At 40.2% G+C, this 21,653-nt stretch overlaps 1 protein-coding gene across 1 annotated transcript in view; it reads right to left on the minus strand.

Annotated features, from left to right (window-relative positions):
* Positions 1-19,948, minus strand: part of LOC109461871 (mesotocin receptor-like) — a 35,722-nt gene extending 15,774 nt beyond the window's left edge. Inside the window, exons 1-2 of the mRNA XM_019758341.1 lie at positions 19,488-19,948; positions 14,977-15,653 (exon numbers count right to left, since the gene is read on the minus strand). Of these exons, the coding sequence (XP_019613900.1) occupies positions 14,977-15,653; positions 19,488-19,714 (904 nt within the window). The 5' untranslated portion in view covers positions 19,715-19,948. The remainder of the gene's footprint in view (positions 1-14,976; positions 15,654-19,487) is intronic.
* Positions 19,949-21,653: the final 1,705 nt, after the last annotated feature.

Below are 21,653 nucleotides of genomic sequence, written 5' to 3' on the forward strand. Positions count from 1 at the left end.
TTGCAAATAAAAATAAAAATTCAAAATCAAACTGCAAAATGCTCATATTTTGCCCTGAACAGTTGAAAACAGACCTTCTCATCCTAGTTGTTACAGTTATTCCATCTTTCAATGCAATGGTATCATTAAAAGTTCAAAATTCATTGTTTAAATTTTGAACCAGCCTGGTGTGTTGACTTCATGGCTCCTATCGTACCATTTGGGCCATAATAGGATGCCTAGGCCTGTTTTTATTTTTATTTTTTCGCCCGCCCGCTCCATTATTTTTCTAGAAAAATCCGTTAACCAAGAAATTAAATTGTTGTGGCCTTATGTGCAAGAAGATGACATTGATGTTGGGTAAGGGTAAGGTCTCTCGCTTTTTTGTATGATGGGTGCGTCGTGTCCCGCCTTTCAGTCTATCAGCCACAAATGGAATAGACTTGGAGATCTGTTTCAGATGTAACTTTATTGGACTTGAAGCCCCGGGAGGGGCGCCAAGCAACTGCCTCCTGCTGTGCCCAGCAATATAACAGTCTGAGAGCAAATAAATCACATCAAAGTAGATATTGCCTTTGACATACTGAACTTTTCTTTTGAAGTGTTTCAGAAATCAGAGATGGCAGTGGTAGGACAGAAAAAACCTACAAGTCTGTACAGAATATACGATTTTCAAAGTTCCTGAGGCCACACCAATGTAATTTCTTGGTTAACGGATTTTTCTAGAAAAATAATGGAGCGGGCGGGAAAAAAAATAAAAATAAAAACAGGCCTAGGCATCCTACTATGGCCCAAAAATGGTACAATAGGAGCCATGAAGTCAACACACCAGGCCGGTTCAAAATTTAAACAATGAATTTTGAACTTTTAATGAGATGGAATAACTGTAACAACTAGGAAGAAAAGGACTGTTTTCAACTGTTCAGGGCAAAATATGAGCATGTTGCATTGATTCTGATTTTTTTTTCTTGCAAATCAGAAAAAAATGGAGCGGGCGAATCCATTAACCAAGAAATTAAATTGGAGATATTATAATTTATATTAATGTTTTGCCAGACACAGCCAGAGACAGCTTTTTATTGGCAATATTGCTGCTTAAATTTTGCAGCATCCTTGATGAGATGCTTACAGTTTGATGGGATGCTTATAGTTATAACATAAGGAACCAGTCAAATCTCGTTGATATGATAAAGGGCTCTCGTAGACTGTAATCTTGTGCTATAAAGTTGAAGCAGATCACACAAGACTTGACGACGTCTGATCAGTTTGGTTCAGTCATTGAAACATGCAGTCCACAGAATAACAAAAGTGAGCTTTGACAGAAATAACTGACACGAGTACTGGTGGACATCCCAACTACCAAGTACCTAATACCTAATACCAGCCCAGAAGAGAACAAGAAATAGCCATGCCTTCAAGTACCAGAGTTATCAACCAAGGATTGAGGTATTCAAGAATTCATTCTTTCCTAGAAGTATCACAGAGTGGAACTCGCTGTCACCAAGTACAGTAGGGGCATTGTCATTAGATTGCTTTAAACAATGTCTAGAGCTAGAAGTTCAAGGGTTAGGTGGAACAAGTCGATCGGTGTAATATAGCCAGCTGCTGTCGAGCCGCGTACATGCGAAGCTGGTGTGTTACGCTGAAAGACAGTTATACCGGCTATACTGATACAGATACGAGTACACGGCGACCTCACTTTCAGAGTTCCCCGTCTAGACATAAGTTATTACGATGCCAACGTCTCCCAAGGTAAAAAAAATTGTGCATTACAAACACCAGGCTACCGTGACTTTACACAGATATAACCACAGAGAAGGTCGGTCTGAAGACATTAAACTTGATAGGTCAGGAATCAAAGTAAGGGCGTGTTATGCAGGGACCATTGCCCAGCAGATAGCCAATATATCATCCCCCACGCAATACTGTAGACAGTTGTGCAATATTCTTTGAAGTTCCTGCGTTCAAGATAGTTTAAAGGTACATGTACTGCATGACCACTCAAAAACGAAATGAAATATAAGGTGCGTCGATGAAGGTTAGACATCTAGGTAATATGATACGCCAAAAAGAAGTTACTCAAGCAAGTGGATATGATTTTGGAAACGGTCAGACGTTTCAGCTAGTATCCACTAGCTTTCGTCAGTGACTAAGAGACCAGAGGAGGAATGCAGGTTTATAAGCACAAACTATTGATTGATATGCAAATATGAAGTATAAGGTGCTTTTGAAAGGGGAAAAATGAAATGTACAAATGGCCTTATGATGAAAAACGGTATGTAATAAATAGGAGCTTAATATTCTTTAGTGTGCTCTAACAGAAGTTAATGTAAAAGAATCATTTTCACCTGCATTGAACCATTGCAATATCAAAAAGAACAATCAGTAGTCAGCTCAAAAACTGGTATCCGTATATATAAACTAAGTCTAGTACAGTTACTGCAGACATGGCACAGAGAATGCCTCTTTGCTTCTCTTATTACCTTAAGTATAAGACTTGACGTTTTCTTGGCACCTTGAGTTTATGGCAATCAGTAACAAGGATCACTTTAGAGGCGGTTTATTGCTGATGAAAGTACATCCGTGAACAGACACACGTAGACTGTCTCATCACGATAAACCTTAAGTGTTGCTCTAACCAGACATTGCCAAGAAGTGTCAATACCTTACACAAAAACGTTTGCGCTCAACACATGGTCCTCTGTCATTATCAGGGCTCAAAATTAAAGGTGTCACGATGGCCACTGACCACTAAAATTTTGGCCAGGACAACTGAAAAGACACTTTGGGACATTTTAGGGACAATAGAAAAATAATCAACCACAGAATATCAGCCCTTCTTTTGTTTGCCAAGCACACATCCTGGCTTTTGGCTCCGGAAAAGTCCCCTCAAATTTCCTATTTTTGTCATATAAAAGTCAAACAATATTTCTGAAAAACAGGTTGGGAAAGTTCATCCTCATTTTGTATTTGGGACAGTTGAAATTAATATAGGGACAGTGCTTGGACAATATAGTAAGAAAAGTTAATTTCGAGGCCTGCATTATAATGCGCAGTGTATGCATCAGCAGCCAAGGAAATGGCAGGACATTTCTTTCCTAAATGACAGGTCTTTCCTCAATGGACAAGTTCATTGATCCACTGCACCAAAGCTGTATAGGAGTATTCCAGCTCTTCTATACATTAACCAATTTTTGCAGTTGAAGGTACAAGTTATGTTCAACTTGGTACTTTCAGTACCCTGTTGGAATAATTGTTTCTAAGCAAGTGATTGGAGACACACATAGACTATCATCTTAACTTGCTGAACTGTTGCTCTAGTCAGAAATTGCCAAGAAGTGTCAATACTTTCAACAAAAATGTCTGTGCCCAACACATGGTCCCCTGTCATTATAATGCGCAGTGTATGTATTAGCAGCCAAAGAAATGTCCTGCCATTGCCACCATTACCCCAACTGGCTTAAGTGTTGCTCAGACAATGCCACTAAATGTCGATACTTTGAACAAAAGCGTCTGTGTTCAACACTTGGTCCCCTGTCATTATCATGCACTGGTTATGCTTCAGCAGCCAACTAAATGTCCTGCCAGTGCCACCAATCTTTCCTCAATGGGTTCCATTGATCCACTGCACCAAACCCTATAGGAGTTTTCTGGCAGTTCCATACATTACCCCATTTTTGTAGTTGACGTTGCACTTTGCCAGGGACTTTAAGTTTAAGTACCCTGTTTTTCTGATTTGCAAAAAAAAAAAAAAAAAATTTGTTCGAAATTAACTGCAAAATGCTCAATGGAAGACATATTTTGGCCCAAATGGTTGAAGAAAGTCCTTTTTTTCCTTGTTCTTAAAGCTTTTCAATGTAACAATGCAATTTTGTTTCATTAAAAGTTCAAAATCTATTGTTTAAATTATAAACCAGCCTGGTATGTTCACTTTATGGCTCATATTGTAACATTTCCGGCTATCATTGGGCGCCTTGGCCTGTTTTTTTTTTGTTGCCCTGTCGCTTCATATTTTTTCTGAAATAATCTGAGAAACAACAAATTAATTTGCATGAAAGTTAATCTGAGTTGGTAAATTACATTATGAAAAACTTTAACTTTTCTCCAACTCAAAATTTGACTCACCAGAAATTTTGACCAATTTGACTCACCAGAAAATTTGACTCACCAGTAATTTGCAACGTGTCCACAGCATTTGGGTCAGATAGCTGAGGAAGACTGAGTGATTCAGTCGAAAATTTCTGGTGAAATTTTGAGTTGGAGAAAAGTTTACGTTTTTCATAACAAATTAATTTGGTGTGGCCTAAGAATGTGATCGACACTTGATGATGAGACCCAAGAGAGTAATCAATGGCAATGACAATCCACAGAAGTAATGCTCCCATGTCTATACGACCATATTCTACAGCGATCGGGTGATGATAATAGAAGACATAGAAGCGATCTGGGAGATGGGATACCTCCAGCTAAAGCACCTGCCGTTCATCACTGTCACGAATGATACAGAACTCGGCTGCGTAAACTGTCCCCGAAGCCGTGCCCAAGGATTGGCTGACGTCACGTACTGACCTGAGTCATGGCATGTGTCAGATCTCCCAGCATCCTCTGGGGTCGGATGTCAATCTTCTGTAGGCTGAGATGACCGTGGGACAAGTCAAAGTCAATATGTATCTATTCTTAGGTCATCACTTATGGCATGAACAAAGACTTAAAGTGTTGAAACTTAACTTTGGTCCACCACATCGCGGTACTGGTGAGTTATGCCAAGTGGTTGTTATACCGGCTATACAGATACAAATACATACCCTCATTTGTGCTAATATTAAAACCCTTGTCCTGCGGAGGACAACAATTGTTGTTCTTCACATACAGTACCATCTACATGTATATAGCACCTTGTATATGTATGATTTGGGGGTGTTTCTCGTGCAACGCATCACACCGCAGCGAAACGCAACGAATGCGTAAGTAACTATGCCACTGCAGAGCAAAAAAATTTGGGGGCTATGATCTAATTAAGACATCAATTTATTGAAAAATATTGTGCCAGGAATGCCAGCAGGACAAGGGTTAAAGAAAAACAAGTAAATTTGGGCACTTCGTTCTATAATTTGTAGGCTGCTGAGTGAGGCCAAATCTACCAGGAAACATTATCTTACCCGCTTTGATTTCAACCAATATCTAGTACATGAAATTCCTCCAGGGAACAACCACCAAGAAATCAGCACCACGGACATGTCATACCTTTTACACCATATCACATTTGATGGTCTCACTGCAAATAGAATCATCATTGATGATAATTCGACCAAGCCAGCCGCGGTGTTTTATTTCACAACTGTAGGGCTGTGAACTGGGATTCTTTGGCAATGTAAGCTTCTATCCCTGCTAGTCTAACCAAGATAATTGCGGTGATTTTTGCTTGAGGAAGGAGGGCTACGAAAAAAAATTGTCGGGGCATGTTGGCCCTGGAACTGAGGAGCTGGCCTGTGTAGGCCCTGGCAAATGTCTGTATTCACATGGCCTTAAAAGACCTTTTGAGCAAAACTCATCATGAGTTCTTATCAGGAATATCCGACTTAATCTACAAGCCGATCTTTCGTTGCCTGCAAGCTTAAGTCTTAAGTATCAAATTGGCACAGTAATATCATTGGCAATACGCCAGTCAAATATCCAACCTTTTGCCAACTGCAAGAGAGTATGAAATTGGCAATGCAGCATCCAATATGCCACCCAAAAGCTGGCAAAAAAAATATACCCGTACAAAAAAGAAAGCCCGATAAGTACTCTAAAAATAAGCCAAAGCTTAAACCTCTGCTTGGAGATCATATATGACTTAGATATGGCTGCAAGAGAGTATGAAATTGGCAATGCAGCATCCAATATGCCACCCAAAAGCTGGTGGAAAAAAGATACCAGACAAAAAAGAAAGCACTCCAAAAATATCCCAAAGCCAAAGCTTAAACCTCTGCTTGGAGATCATATCTGACGTTGCATCAGTCAGGACTAGAAGATGAGCTTACGATGAATGCGGTGTGTCAGGCGAGGTCAGCCTCAGCTATAAATCCTGACCAAACTCATAAAGGTAAACCCCTGCACTGACCATATGATGAGCGGGCTCTAAGGCTTTATATTGCCTGGTGAAGTTATTGGAAGTCTCTGTTCCAGCTAGACGGACTACACGCGCTGATTTACCGTGGACACGAGGGTCAAACTAATTTGTACAAACCACCCCCGATATCTAAAAACCAATCAGCACTCCTAACCTTGAAAACCCTTGGCGCATTGACTCAAACAGAGCGTGTATATATATGTATGAAAGAGTTATTCTAATTGAATTTAATAAAAGTCACACTTGGCTTGGTTTGGAGACAAAAGATATAATGAGAAAGAGACACTCCAGGATCCGGAAAACGATTGCATTTTGCACATATTAAGAAACCAAGCAGTTAGGCCACACCAATTTAATTTGTTGGTTCTCAGATTTTTTTCAGAAAAAAATATAAAGCGACAGGGCGAAAAAAAATAAAAATAAAAAACAAGTCAAGGCATCCCATTATAGCCCCAAATGCTACAATAGGATCCAGGAAGTCAACACAAAAGGCTGGCTTAATATTGAAACAATGAATCTTGTACTTTTAGTCAAACCACTGCATTGATACATGGAAAAACTTGAACAACTAGGGAGAAAAGGACTTCCCTCAAATGTTGGGGGCAAAATATGAGCATTTTTGAATTGATTCAGAACCAGAATCTTTTTTTTTTTTTTTGCAAATCAGAAAAAAATGAAGAGGCGAATCCGAGAACCAACAAATTAAATTAGTGTGGCCTAACCATCTACTGTGCAGGTTCTTCAGAGTGAATTGAGTTATATTCACATCCCAAGAACAGTCGTTAACGGTGCAGAATACGGTAGTGCTGGGACTCCGCTGATTTCAATTCGGTGGTAGTTTTGCGCCAGGGTCGTTTCGAATCACCACCGGGGTCATTTCATCTCCCTTGGAGGACATTCAGAGAATATTGACTATTACTTAAGACATGAATAAGGTTTGGTAATATAGAAATATGCCATCTCTAACTTTAGCAACTACCACCTCCAGAACTTGAAATTCATTTTTAGGCTGCACCAATTTAATTTGTTGTTTCTCTGATTTTTTCAGAGAAAATATGAAGCACGGGGCAAAATTTTAAAAAAACAGGCCAAGGCACCCTGTGATAGCTGGAAATGATATGGTATGAGCCATGAAGTCAACATACCAGGCTGGTTTATAATTAAAACAATAGATTTTGAACTAAAATTTGAATTAAAAGAACAAATTTGCATCGTTGTTACACTGAAAAGCAACTAGGAAGAAAAGGACTTTCTTCAACCATTGGGGCCAAAATATGTCTCTTTTATTGAGCATTTTGCAGTTGAATTAGGACCTAAAATTTTTTTTCTTTTTTGCAAATCAGAAAAAAATGGACAGGGCAAATCCGAGAATGCCTTAGGAATGAGTGCACTTGTGGGTCCAATTTTTTGGGGTGCACCATATAAAATAAATAGAATGTCAGCAAAAACTAATTATGTTTCAGTTCTAAAGAAAAGTACTATAGCAATGATTTTGATATTTTTCTGACTTTTAGATGTTCAGAATATATTGTCTACTACTATACATTTAACATCTTTACATACCTAAACCTACGGAAATATTTGGGTGCACTGGTGCACCCACAGAAGATAATATTGTGTGCATATCTCCAAATTTGGGTGCACATGCACCCAGTATTTCGAGCCCTGTCCTCCAATGTAAGTCAGCTCAAGGACGACTAGATACTAGGTGCAGTAATGTAGCAACAGGCAAAACCGCAGTGTCATTCAAAATGCAATTGAAGACATGCGCTGTGTCTTCAATGGCAGCTAGACTGTTGTACAACTTTTATGGACCAAGCATTTTCAAGCAGGATGTGCTAGAGACAGTGACAGGCTCTTTACGATCGTTGCCTTTCTATCTAGGCCCTTTGATGTCAGTAACAAGCTGCTTATCCGGATGTCAACTAAAAGGCCAAGCATACTTTTAAGACTCGTTTCCAGGATGTGAATGGGGATGTTCATTCATAGACTTGGTTATGCAAACATCTTGTGATGGAGTGGGCAAACTAATGGTCTGCACACGTGCTGTTTTTCGTCTTATCGTCCAACGTTTGATCGAGGAAGGTGCAGGAAAGTGATCTCGACCCAGTTGTAGCTCACCGACGGGCCAGCCACAGTTTTTTTTACCGGTAGTGACATCAGAGTTTGGCTTGTTGATCAGAATCTGTTGCAGCATGTCTCTTCTTAGCTTGAAATCATAGTACAGGGCTCGAAATTCATTTTTGAACCTAAAAAATTAGAAGAAAGAAAGAAAGAAAGAAAGAAAGAAAGAAAGGTCTCCCGTGCCCTTATGCAGAGCGTAGGGTGGTACCCATATCCATTTCTGTAGCCCTTGGGCGACACACAGTTGTGCAATGCACTACAGCAGGGGGCTGGTCCGCTGGTAGTGCTGTGTGTTTGACCTTCCCACACTCGTTCTCATATGTGCCGAGTGCTAAGCAGAGAAAGAAGTGTGTACCATTTTTAAAGTCTTTGGTATGACCCGGCCAGGGTTTGAACTCACGACCTCCCGGTTACAAAGCGAGCACTCTACCAATTGAGCTATTGCACCGGTTAAAAAAATTAGGTGCACAAAAAAAATTTTTGGGTGCTCCATATAAAACAATCTTACTGCTTCTCTTCTGAGCTTGAATCCAAAATGGGAGCTAACTTCAAAATCTTAAACAAGTACGTATACTACAAGAGAGATTTTATTATTTTTCTTAGTCTACACTAGATGCCAAGAATATCCTGTATACTATTATACATTTGATATATAAAAAATACCTCCAAAAATATTTGGGTGCACCCACAGAAAAAGTTGGGTGCACCCAGTACTTCAAGCCCTGATACCGTAGTAAAAACTTTTGAACGTAAGTTCAAATGTTGAGACATTACAGCAAATTGTACCTCAACAATAAAGACTAGTGCATCACAGAGAGACAAGATACTGACAGGATCCTAAAGGCAATCAATATCTTCAGATAGAGTGGGATGGTCTGGAGTAGCAGAAACAAAGATGAGCTGCTTCTTTATATTCTCCTCCGAATCAACCTACAAGATCTGCTCATCAAAGATTCAGACTTCCGTACTGTCAGTAATGGGAGTGGGATGAAGAGGACCAGTGTTGCCTACTGCTTCAGGCAAAGTCATTAACACTGCATTAGCCTTACACTTGAACTTCCATTCAAAATGTGTCCCTCGGTAAGATCAAACACAGACAGAAAGAACCCTAAGTGCTACTCGTACAAAACTTATTTCCCGGCAAATCCTACACAATGGCTGAAGCAATCTGAAAAGCCGACAAATGCATGAATTTAATGCCGTAGGTGACCGATGGAATTAAAATATTCATGAAAAGTCATGGAGTTATTCAATGATTCACGCCCAGAAAGTTGGAGAAAGCTGGTTGACATTTTTCCGTGTTGAGTCAAAGTTTTCGGTCTATGCTACACTTTCTGTTGTATTTACCTACGTTTCTGTTTATCAATTTTTTTTCACTATAATTAAAAGCTCCCACCAAGCATAATGTAAATTACCTATATGATCAATCGTACAGAATTTGTTTTGTAGGTTTAAAATTTGTTTTAGTAATCTGGAGGAAATAGGACATCTTTCCTGTCCTTGGTGCTGATTGTCTGTGTTTTCAGCTGATTTGTCTCTACATTTTCTCTTCCCTCATTGAATAATTTTATTGATCTCTGAGTGCAGAATGTTCAACATTTGATGTAGCTATCAAAGCCAACTGTTTCCTGTCCACATCTGTAAAGATACCGGACACAAACAGAAAAAATGCCACTCAGTCTTCAAACATCAATTACAAAGCACTTTACACAGATTCTCCGCCACAAGACAACAGACCATTTGTAGTATGTCAGATCAATAGCATCCTAGTCGTGTGGGACACAACTTAAAGTGCTCTGGGCCACCCTGTACTTTGCAAAACTGCGTATGAAGTCCCTAAACAGCTGTATCTATTTTCCCATCTATTTTCGATGTCTTTTTAGTCATCAGCTCGTTTTTACCATTGGGGACGCTAAAAACGGTTTAGTCTCAGAGGCGATTATATGATCCAAGCGCTAGATGAAATCGAACCTTTTATCATCATACAAAAGCCGTAAAGAGCATTTGCTATCTCTCTGTACTGACAGCTTTCTAAGTAACTGGTGCCCCTTGATATCACGCACATACAACAATCAAAACGAGTCTTATAGCTGTCAAGTGACTGCCCAGGGCTTCAGAATCTGTTTCTTCTGTGTTTGTGTGTTTTTTTCACGATCAACAAACTACTGGTATCTGAAGTCTTGTTTTTGTAATCCCCATGAACACATTTATCATTTTCTAAACATTTTCTTTTACCTAAAAACATCATTGAGATATTATTGCCGTCTAAGTCTAGCTCGTTCAATTTAAAGGTATCCAATGCGATTTCAGGGCAACAAAGTTGGAAATATTCTGAATAAGGCAATCTTTGTGATATTGACACATACTGAGCCACATTAGCATGTTTGAGTCAGCATTTCATACTTTGGGCTTTTAAAACAGCAGAAAAAAGCCCCAAGATGAGTCCTTTGTTTTCTGGGTGGTACCCTATAAATCAGCCAAGGGCCCTTCCAGTAACCATTTTCCATCAGAATTTTGTAAATTTTTGCTCCATGACATTCAATATACATTGGGACAGTGTGGTTTCAACTCAGTATGTAGGTAAATGACGAGAATATTGGCTTTGAAAAATCATGTTTACAAGCCCTAAAACTGCATTGGATGCCTTTAAAGACTAAAAGAGTGATGTGGCCGTAAAATCTCCTCAGTGATCACCTAGGTCTTCGCCAACAATTTGGATACAGAACAATGAAAAGCAAGGGGGTTATAAGGCCATAGCTTATTTGAGAAAAGGTTGTTTGAGTCGAGTTCCATGCTTTGGAGTGCAAACATAATACCACTAGCTGAGTTCATAGCTTGGGGCCATGCCAAACTATCTTACTACCAAAGACATCCAGACCGTATCTGTACCATGAAGTACACATACATCAAACCGATGAAGCGGTTTTGTGCCGTCTAATCACACGGACCGAGAGACAAGTAATGAGAAAAAAGACCTCCAGAGAAACCTCTATCCATCAAGTCTAAGCAGCTTTTCTCTGTATCATTCTTCAGCAGACCAACCAGATGAGGGATCTGTCGATACACTGGGATTGCCTAAGATAATAGAGTTTTGGATGCTGCGCATGTTATTCACGCTTTAGGTCACACCAATTTAATTTCTTGGTTAACGGATTCGCGGATTCGTTTTTTTCTGATTTGCAAATAAAAATAAAAATTCAGAATCAACTGCAAAATGCTCATATTTTGCCCTGAACAGTTGAAAACAGTCCTTTTCTTCCTAGTTGTTAGAGTTATTCCATCTTTCAATGCAGTGGTATCATTAAAAGTTCAAAATTCTTTGTTTAAATTTTGAACCAGTCTGGTGTGTTGACTTCATGGCTCCTATCGTACCATTTTGGGCCATTATAGGATGCCTAGGCCTGTTTTTATTTTTTATTTTTTTTGCCCGCCCGCTCCATTATTTTTCTAGAAAAATCAGTTAACCAAGAAATTAAATTGGTGTGGCCTAATAGAGTTTTGGATGCTGTGCATGTTGTTCACACTTTATCCATCTCGAGGCAGTTGGAGCGCAGCGATAGTCTTAGCTTCAAACTTTCTGAGCTGGCTTGGATCTATCCACGCCTTTGGTTTGTTCAGTTGAAGGATTTCGTAAAAGGTTATTGGCAACTTTGACTAAAGACAGCTCCCGTTGGGTTCCCTAGTCTGCCAGTACAGTAACTCCAGACTTACTAATGATTAATTATTGTAGTCGAACTGAAGCCCCAGTGTGCTGTGCAATTTAGTTCACAGTCACTACAATGGCTGGGTTCAAATCTCACCGCCACCACTAGTGTTACAGAGGTAGCGTTAACTTAACGATGGCCTCAGAAGACTTGGTATTTACTTAATGTTGGTCAATTAAGAGTAATGTCCCATTCACAAGGCAAAGCCTGGATATTATTGTGTTGCAGGGCTCGAAATTCATTTTTGGGAATACATGTAGGTGCACTGGTGCACCTAACCTAAAAAATTAGGTGCACAAAAAATATTTTGGGTGCAACACATAAAACAAAACATAATTAGAGATCTTACTGTTTTTCTTCTGAGCTTGAATACAAAATGGGAGCTAACTTCAAAATCTGAAGCAAGTACTACAAGAAAGATTTTATTATTTTTCTGAAACTTAGGTGCCAAGAATATCCTGTATACTATCATACATTTGATATGTAAAAAAATGCACCAGTGCACCGACAGAAAAAATATGGGTGCACAGCTTTAATTTTGGGTGCAGTAAGGTGCACATGCACCCAGTATTTCAAGCCCTGTGTTGTAATTTTCATGACAGTCTGTATTTTTAAACATGTGTGCCCAGGGATATCTGAAAAACAGATATAAGAGATATACCCTGGTGAAATCGATAAACTTGAAACTTGATGCCAGACCCAGAGCACACTGGGGCCAAAGTAAGTGTGCACAGTGGGATAGTACTTTGGCCCAGTGTGCTATGGGTCTGGCATCCAGACTTAGGCATTATGCTTTGGAGGGCAGATAGCTTCATAACTTATACCGCATATTCTCTGAGCAGATATCCTGACATAGCACATAAGGAAAGGAGTACATCTGTCTCTCTTTTATCCAAGTTTAGCAAATCACCTCTTACATATATCATTTGTAAGACACCCTAATGGTGTACAAGGCTGTATGTGGTAACAGCACCATCGCACATGCACCATTAACACACTGAAGTACACCCAACATCTGGCAGTACTGATATGCTGGTTACGGCACATTTGCCCTTGGGTGCTTTGGAACACCCTTCGGAGCTTGCTGTGATATATGAAGGTGTCTATATTCAATAGACTATGTATACGTTATTCTGGGACTATCGATATCGCACACATGCAGTGAGCCTGACAACATACATTTGTATGTTCCATCACACTTTGCTGGAAGTCTGGGGGATTCAAAGAGTATGAAGCTGTACTGTAAATAAAGAGAAATAATGTACATTTCGGGCATTGCTTTGGACTATAAGGTCTTCTATGTCCAGCAACTTTCAACTCATTGCCTCTTGCTTTGCAAGCAACACAGTTGTGAATGTTTGGTGGGCACATTTTGAAAGCTTTTAGTTATGCCCCAAATCGTGAGTTATGCCTAGCCCGGTTGGCCCTGGTATCTGACATGGCTAAAATTAATTACATGTATCTACAATCTTATATATCTGCCATGGCTAAAATAATTACATGTATCTACAACCTTGGGATATTTGCAAGTTGTCTTGATTTCGTATCTACACCTTTCCATCTATGTGCAGTTTCATTAATCTACATCATATCGCCACACAACTTTTTAATTAAGAAAAATAAAAAGTCAAACACAATTACGTAATTAAATTTCTCCTTCTAGACGCTGTCAATGTTAATAGATGCAGTTGATTGAATGAATGATTATTTCATCTCAAGAAGAAAGCCAATCTCAAGTGAACTGATATGATTAGCACTGGGCCCTAGTAACCCATTGTATCTGAATGCCAATTTTTCAGCTTGAAAACATTTGCTCAAACGTATGATATTAAATCATGCCAAACCAGCAGATTAGAAAATTACTACTGTACAAAAACCCTTTTCAAGGTTATGTGCAATATGAAGGTCATAAGGTCGTTCACGTCTTGGCATCAGGTGTCGTCCTTGATCTGACCAAGGAGGTGAGAGTCTCACTATAACCTTGTAGTGACCTTGAGGCCACACCAATTTAATTTCTTGGTTAATGGATTTTTCTAGAAAAATAATGGAGCAGGCGGGTGAAAAAAATAGAAATAAAAACAGGCCTAGGCATCCTATTATGGCCCAAAATGGTACGATAGGAGCCATGAAGTCAACACAAAATTTAAACAATGAATTTTGAACTTTTAATGATACCACTGCATTGAAAGATGGAATAACTCTAACAACTAGGAAGAAAAGGACTGTTTTCAACTGTTCAGTGCAAAATATGAGCATTTTGCAGTTTTTTTTCAAATCAGAAAAAAATGAAGCAGGCAAATCTGTTAACCAAGAAATTAAATTGGTGTGGCCTGAACATCCAGGAACCATGCAGTCAGCAGTTCGCAGGTGTAGTTGCAATGCATTCTGGTCTATAGGTCAAAGTTCATGAGTCTAGTACACCTAGAAAAGTCTGGCAGTTTTCAAAATCTATCCAGTTGCCTGAATAACTTTTTCCTTGTGTATCTCATTACCTGGAATTGTCTAACCTTCATCGATATGCCTGAGGTTTTGAGAAGTATTATTCAGGTGCAGATGCCTCTGCTTCAACAGTAAACAGTAAGCAACACAGTAGAGGGCTAGTCCACTAGTAGTGGTGAGTGTTCAACTACTAATATTATACTCTTTCACATAAGACCTCAGCGCTAGTCAAAGAACAAAACCACTAACCAAGGATGTACCATTGTTCAAGTCTTGACCAGCGCTCGAAACAGTTATTGTATCTAGAATTGCGTATCAAAGAATATAGATTCGCGCCAGGCAAGGTTATGGATACGAGTGGACTATCCAGAACTGAGCCTCAGAACATGGTTCTGGATAAAGCGCCATTCTGGATGCAGGTATGGAAAGCAAGGCAAATAAATACTCTATCATTGGGTCTTTGTGACATTATTAACACAAGACTTTACAGATGCGTGACATCAGCAATTGATCAGATGTGCCATCGTACTATTGCTACCATTGCAGCGACACTGTCAAGTACAATAGCCTTAACAGATGTGTCTTAATCTTGAATAGAATGTTAGTTTGTGTCCTTACCTTCGAATGGCGCCTCAGTGTCCCAGGTGTTCCACAGGTGGCAGACGAAGAACGGCGACCAGCACACCACGTAGGCGATGACGATCACCAGCGTCATCTGCACCGTCTTCACCTTGGTGGCCGTGAAGTCGATCCCCATGTGAGTCCTGGGCCTGACGGTCAGCTGCCGGTGACGGGTCACCTTGACCCCCCGCCGCGTCCTCACCACGTCCAGGTTGTCGCTCTGGAAGCTCTTCCACACCTGCCGACAGATCAGCACGTAGACGAACGCGATGATGAAGCAGGGGACCACGAAGAGCGAGAGACAGCACCAGGTGACGTACGCCTTGTCCCCCCAGTCCCCCTCGAACTCCCCCCAGCAGTCGTACTCCCCCTGTACCAGCTGCAGCCGGAAGATTTGCGCCTGCGGTACGGCGAACAGGAACGACAGACACCAGCTCAGCAGGATCAGTCGTTTCGGGTGCTTGGAGGTCTTGGTGAGGACGGACATGGGGTGGCAGATCGCCGAGTACCGGTCCATTGCGGTGGCGACTAAGACGTAGGACGAGCCGTACAGGGACGCCAGCTGGATGAACTTGACCACCCGGCACATGATGTCGCCGGCAAGGAACCGGCCCGTCACGTCCCAGATCAGCTGTGGGAGGATGTTCGTGAAGGCAACGGCAAGATCTGCAATACTGGAAAGAGATGATAAAATTATTGTGTTAACCTTTGCAGAAGGAAAACATTGTTTTTGCTCTGTTTCTTCTTCCTCTTCTTCAATGAGCTGAATCAGACTGTCACCATGGTAACTAGGGTTGGGTTACATCATGTTGCAATTTTATAGCAGGAGGGATTTAGGCTCCTATTCTAGTAGCAACTTCCTGCCCGAAGGCTAATTGCAGGTACATTGTACATGTAACATGAGAGTAAAAAAAGACAATAGATATCAATATACGTGTAGCATATTTCCTAATAAGATTTCTTCTTATAATGGCCTACTTTCTATCTGATATTTCCAATGCCAAAATATACCATTAGTTCAAAATTGCTTAATGTGCCTCTGGGTAACATAAGGTATGCCATATGTTTATAATATACAAAACTACCTTTACGGTATTGACATACTATGACAAGTTGCATACATGTAAACATAAGCAGGGGAGAGTCATTACCGGTTGTGTTAAAAAAAAATCCCAATACCCTACATCACATATATTGAATGGGAGAAAGCAGGCAATATCTTTAAGTTAGACTCCTTATAGCAGGCGTCATCTGGCAGTTAGTTATCCTGCCTCTGGACCAGGAGGTTGGGAGTTTGAATCCCGCTCAATTGACCTACATTCTGCTAGCCTGGGTGCCATGCTCCTTAGTTACCACCGGATGTCTCTTGTTGTTACCATAGTAGCAAGAAAGAGACAAGACAAAACCGGTTATAACTACGGAAGAGGCGTGATAATAGCCAGGCATGGGAGATCCGGTGGTAACTATGGGGGATGGCACCTAGGTTACTGGCATGCTACAGCAGAGCTCGAAATTTATTTTTAGGAATAGGTGCACTGGTCCACCTAACCTAAAAAATTGGGTGCAGAAAAAATGTTTTAGGTGCACCAAGATAAAATATGCAGAATATCTATAAAACTATGATTATGTTTCATTTCCAGGAAAGTACTATGACAATTATTGTATTATTTTTTCTGACACTTAGATGTTAATTAAGAATATGATGTAACTACTATATATTTACATACGTTAAACCTATTAAAAATTTGGGTGCACTGGTGCACCCACAGAAAAAATTGGGTACACAGCTCCAAATTTGGGTGCACTAAGGTGCACATGCACCCAGTATTTCGAGCCCTGATAGTACATAGTGTCTTTCTTTCGACCAGTGGAAAAATTAGCTTTTCAGTGTAACTGGGTTGAGATCACGTTCCTGTGCACTTCATACATGAGATATTTTCCATTCTGTCATTCATTACACGTATCAAATCACATAGCTATTACACGCCTAGCCCTAGCGGAAGTGAACAGGCCGATATAATGCCAGTTTATTTGGCAGGTTTGCTGGTTGATTGATTCGAATCATCGCGGTACTTAAATGTCTACCACACCAGCGAGCCGTATTAAATGAAATACTTCCATCACAGTGGCAGTAAGACGTGAGTGTATGGTCTAATGAATCTAGCATGAAAGTCTACCAAATCATTTTCACACTTAGTTTATTCTACATGTTAATACGTGAGTGTGTAGTGTAATGAAACTAGGCCAAAACTCTATAGAATCATTTTTACACATCGGTTATTATGGGTTCACCACACCACCATATTGCTTTTTCTGATGTTTCTTCTCCTCCTCCTGCCATATCTTTAAATGGATTCAGCTTCTTCATTTTAGGGCCTAAGGTCCTGAAATTTGGTATGGAGGTACAGTGGGCAAATACCCCTAGGCGTTTTTTAAATTATTGTGATACAGGCTTTTAGAATGGTTTTATTTGAGTTTTTTGGCTGTGTAATAGCTAATGTATTTACTGTGTAAGTGTGCAGTGTTTACCACATTTGGACATGAGTCATCACAATGGCATGCAAGGCATCAACCAATAGGCATGCAGCTTTCCTCTATTCTCCTTGCTGATTGGCTGTTGGGATTTAACTGGCTTAACTTCATTTACACCTGCACAGAGCCATGCCATACTGACAGTATGTCTGTATTCAAGTGTTTTGGTAGGTATTTTAAGCTTTCCTGCTCCAGCATTGGAATGCGGGCTATGAACGCTTCTTTTTATCTTGAAAATCAACAGTTTGCATTATGCAATCCTAACCAATAATGTAGGGAATAGCTATCCAACTGTTGTAGTCTTAGTTGTATGTTACTTCATACTATAGTTATATCAATGTAAAGCATTGTTTTCCCTTGTGTTTCTCATTCTTTCCCTGCCATGTGGTAAAATGTGGTGAACCCATCGCTATATTTGCTCCAAAGCAAATATTGGCCTTTCTAGTTCTACATGGTGATACGTGAGTGTGTGGTCTAACTGAAACTCTATAGAATCATTTTTACACATCAGTTATTCTACATGGTAATACGTGAGCGTGTGGTCTAATGACACTAGGCTGAAACTCTATAGAATCATTTTTACACATTGGTTATTCTACATGGTAATACGTGAGTGTGTAGTCTAACGAAACTAGGCCGTAAGTCTACAGAAGCATTTTTACACATTGGTTATTCCACATGCAATGAACCTATATATGATTTAACGCCTCAACAGATAAACTTCTGATGGGTACCATAGCTACAATCCTAATAGGACTAGCCCAGGTCATAGAAGGTACACCCTTGATGCATTGTACTATCTTTTTCGAAATCCAAAATGGTACCCTGTGGTTTTTGCTGACAATACATACAATTGGTTCTGTCCCTGGTGCTGAAGTGAGAACACACAACACTGAATTTAAAGAGATACTATTACAGCATACTCCAGCCAGATATTCAGTTGTTGAACAGGTACTTGAGAATGCTTTGCATTGGTAATAACGTGTTTCGTTCTTTAATGGGGGGTTGTTAAGTACCTGGTGCAATCATGGGGGTTCACGTTACATGTGCCTGTTATGGCTACCGCTGAGATATCTGTTTTGGTTTCCGCTTGTTGGGTGCTACGTTTGCGGGCGGTATACTGGTATCTGAAATGTTGTGAAGGGATTTTTATGATTTTTGCTTGTCTTTATGTTTTACACCAGGAAGGAAAGAAATTATCAGAACTTTTTTTTTATTGAAACATATAATGACAAGACATGGTGGCGACACACTCAAGATACACTTATATTCATGTCGCCACCAGACAATACATAATACATACAACAAGCAAAGCACAGATAACATTGAAATTGAATACTATGATGAATCAATGGACAGGTGAAACAGATATATAAAAACAGGATTGATCAATAAACTATGTTACAAAAAATGGTGAGATTCCAACAAAAATACCTGGACATGCTGTAATATTTGAATATTGTTCCTTATTGAGAGAAAAGAAGAACCATTCAAAAGAAAATGTAGCAGAATATCATCAGAAAGATTATCAGAACTTGACCGTGCAAAAGTGTTTACCTCAACGGAATCATCAAACTTGCAATTTCAAGATCTTTACGTTGAGTTTTAACCAACCAAGAAGTATACTTATGTTTTTTTTTATATATATTCCAACATGTTATCACCAGACGTGGTGACGGCACACTCGTTTTTTTTTCAACTTATATTAATGCCGCCACTAACACAGGGGACAATACAATACTCATTTTCACCTGAGCGAAGTGAGGAAGGTCGTATAAAGTGCCTTTCCCAAGGGCACAAGATCGGTGGAATGTCAAGACTCGAACCCGGGACCTCTTGATTCCGAGTCGAGCACTCTACCGCTACGCTATACATATACTTATGTTCGCTGTGAAGTGTTATAATTCCTCGATACGTTTACCATAACAACGAACCAAATGCTAGTAAACGAAGAATATGCACGATGTAGTACTAACCATAGATGTGTGAGGAAAAGGTGCATCCGCCTGTGGTGCCGTCTGCTGTGGTAGATGTCTGCCAGGACGCACAAGTTCCCGCCGAGCGCCAGGAACATCATCGCGCCCAGAACCCCCACCTCTATCGCCGCTAGCGTCTCGTCCCGCTGAAACCCCGGGATGGCCGTGGGGAAACTCTGGTTCGAAACGTTCGGGAGGGAGAAGCTGTTGTCCCCGCTACCTTCCATGGTCCGACTCGGTGAAAGACTACGAGTATAGTCCCGCACGGCGAAAAAAATGCGTCTTTAGTTCACTCAGTTGTACCGCTTTCTACATATCGCGAATAAAACCTCTGCAACTGTCATTCGAAAGAGTTATAGGTTTCCTCATTCGATCGGGGAAAGACTGCAGTCCCGTGGCGCAGGAAAAAAATGCGTTTCTTTCCCTCGACTCGACCGCTTTCTACAACTCGCGAATGCACCTCTGCAACTGTCCTTCGAAAGAGTTATAGATGTCTCAAAAGGGCGGTATTTGAATACGCGTGGCTTCCGCGACAAGATCACTGGGGCGCTAACTCCAAATTGCAGTCCCGTGGCGGAAAAAATGCGTCTACCGCTTTCTACATATCGCGAGTGAACCTCTGAAACTGTCACTCGAAAGAGTTATAGGTATCCTCAAACGGGCGGTATTTGAATACGCGTGGCTTCCGCCAGAAAGATCGCTGGGGCGGATGCTCCACGTTGCAACCTGGCAACCAAATTATTCCCCGGCCTCTCTCATTTGTGGGGCTTTATACTTGGGGCAGGGGGGTGGAGGGGGATGACGTAGGGCAGTTACCATGGCAACAAGACGCTTACGTTCACGGCGTCAACGTCAGTTCGCCAAGTTTTAACAATACAGAATCGTCATAGGAAGCTTGACTGGGACATATCCAATTGTCATCCTCCCATTGCTTCCTTACATGTAGGGCAGCTAACTAACGTATTTGCCGCGGGATAGCTCTACCGTGGGAGAATGCCAATTGTTAGAAGAGCAGGCAAACATGTATACAAACACCTAATTAGGACAAGCCCAGATCGTAGCACGAACTCTTGATGCATTGTATCTTTTCCGAAATCAGCATGTGCCTCCATTAATGGTACACTGCGGTTTTCAATGACACTGCACGCAATGGGCTCTCTCCTTGGTGCTGAAATCAGAATCTAGTGGAAAATGCATTGCAATCCTTCATAAGAAGGTTTCTTTGGACCATTCTTTAATCATGAAAGCTGAAATCGTTTTATTGAAAGCTAAAAAAAGCTTTTCATTGAGGATATGGGGAAAGAGGTAAGGAAATATATAACATGTGTGACAATTCTATTGTTAGTAGAGGAAGCAAACATGTAAATAAACAATTAATTAGGGATGGCTCAAGTTATAGAGTACGCTTTTTATGTATTGTGTTATTTTTCCAAAATCCGCAGGTGCCTCCTTCATGTGCATACATGATACACCATGGTTTCCGTTGACAATACATGCAATGGGCTCTTTCCTTGGTGCTGAAATGAGAATCCAGCAGAGAATTCATTGCAATCCACCATTGGAGGGTGTGTGTGAACCATTCTTTATACATGAAAGCTCAAATCCTTTCATTGAAAGCTAAAAAAAAGCTCTTCGTTGAGGTTATGAGGGAAGAGGTAAGGGTCAGACAAAATAAATAACGTCCATGTTAAATATCTTAGGATGGTTACAACAAATAGCTAGTTTCTACTTGCTAGAGTATCTCTATACAACAAATATCTGCTTTCACAAATTACCTTATTATTTACTTCATCATAGATTTTCATCAAATTGTCACTATCACTGTTACTCCTACATAGTAATATAATAGTAATATAGATATTATATATATTTGATGAAAACACCATAAAATTGTGTTTTACTTTAGTTTTGCCTTAGCACTTTGCATTTCATGTCTGAAAAACATGCTTGTCCGGATATGAGTCATGCTGTGTCCTAGATACATATTTTAGGCCACACCAATTTAATTTGTTGGTTCTCGGATTCGCCTCTTCGTTTTTTTCTGATTTGCAAAAAAAAAAATTTGATTCTGGTCTTGTATCAACTGAAAAATGCTCATGTTTTGCCCCCAACAGTTGAGGAACGTCCTTTTCTTCCTAGTTGTTACAGTTTTCCCATCTATCATTG

Source organism: Branchiostoma belcheri, unplaced genomic scaffold, assembly GCF_001625305.1.
Source record: "Branchiostoma belcheri isolate BF01 breed outbred unplaced genomic scaffold, Haploidv18h27 scaffold97, whole genome shotgun sequence".
Lineage (NCBI taxonomy): Eukaryota > Metazoa > Chordata > Leptocardii > Amphioxiformes > Branchiostomatidae > Branchiostoma > Branchiostoma belcheri.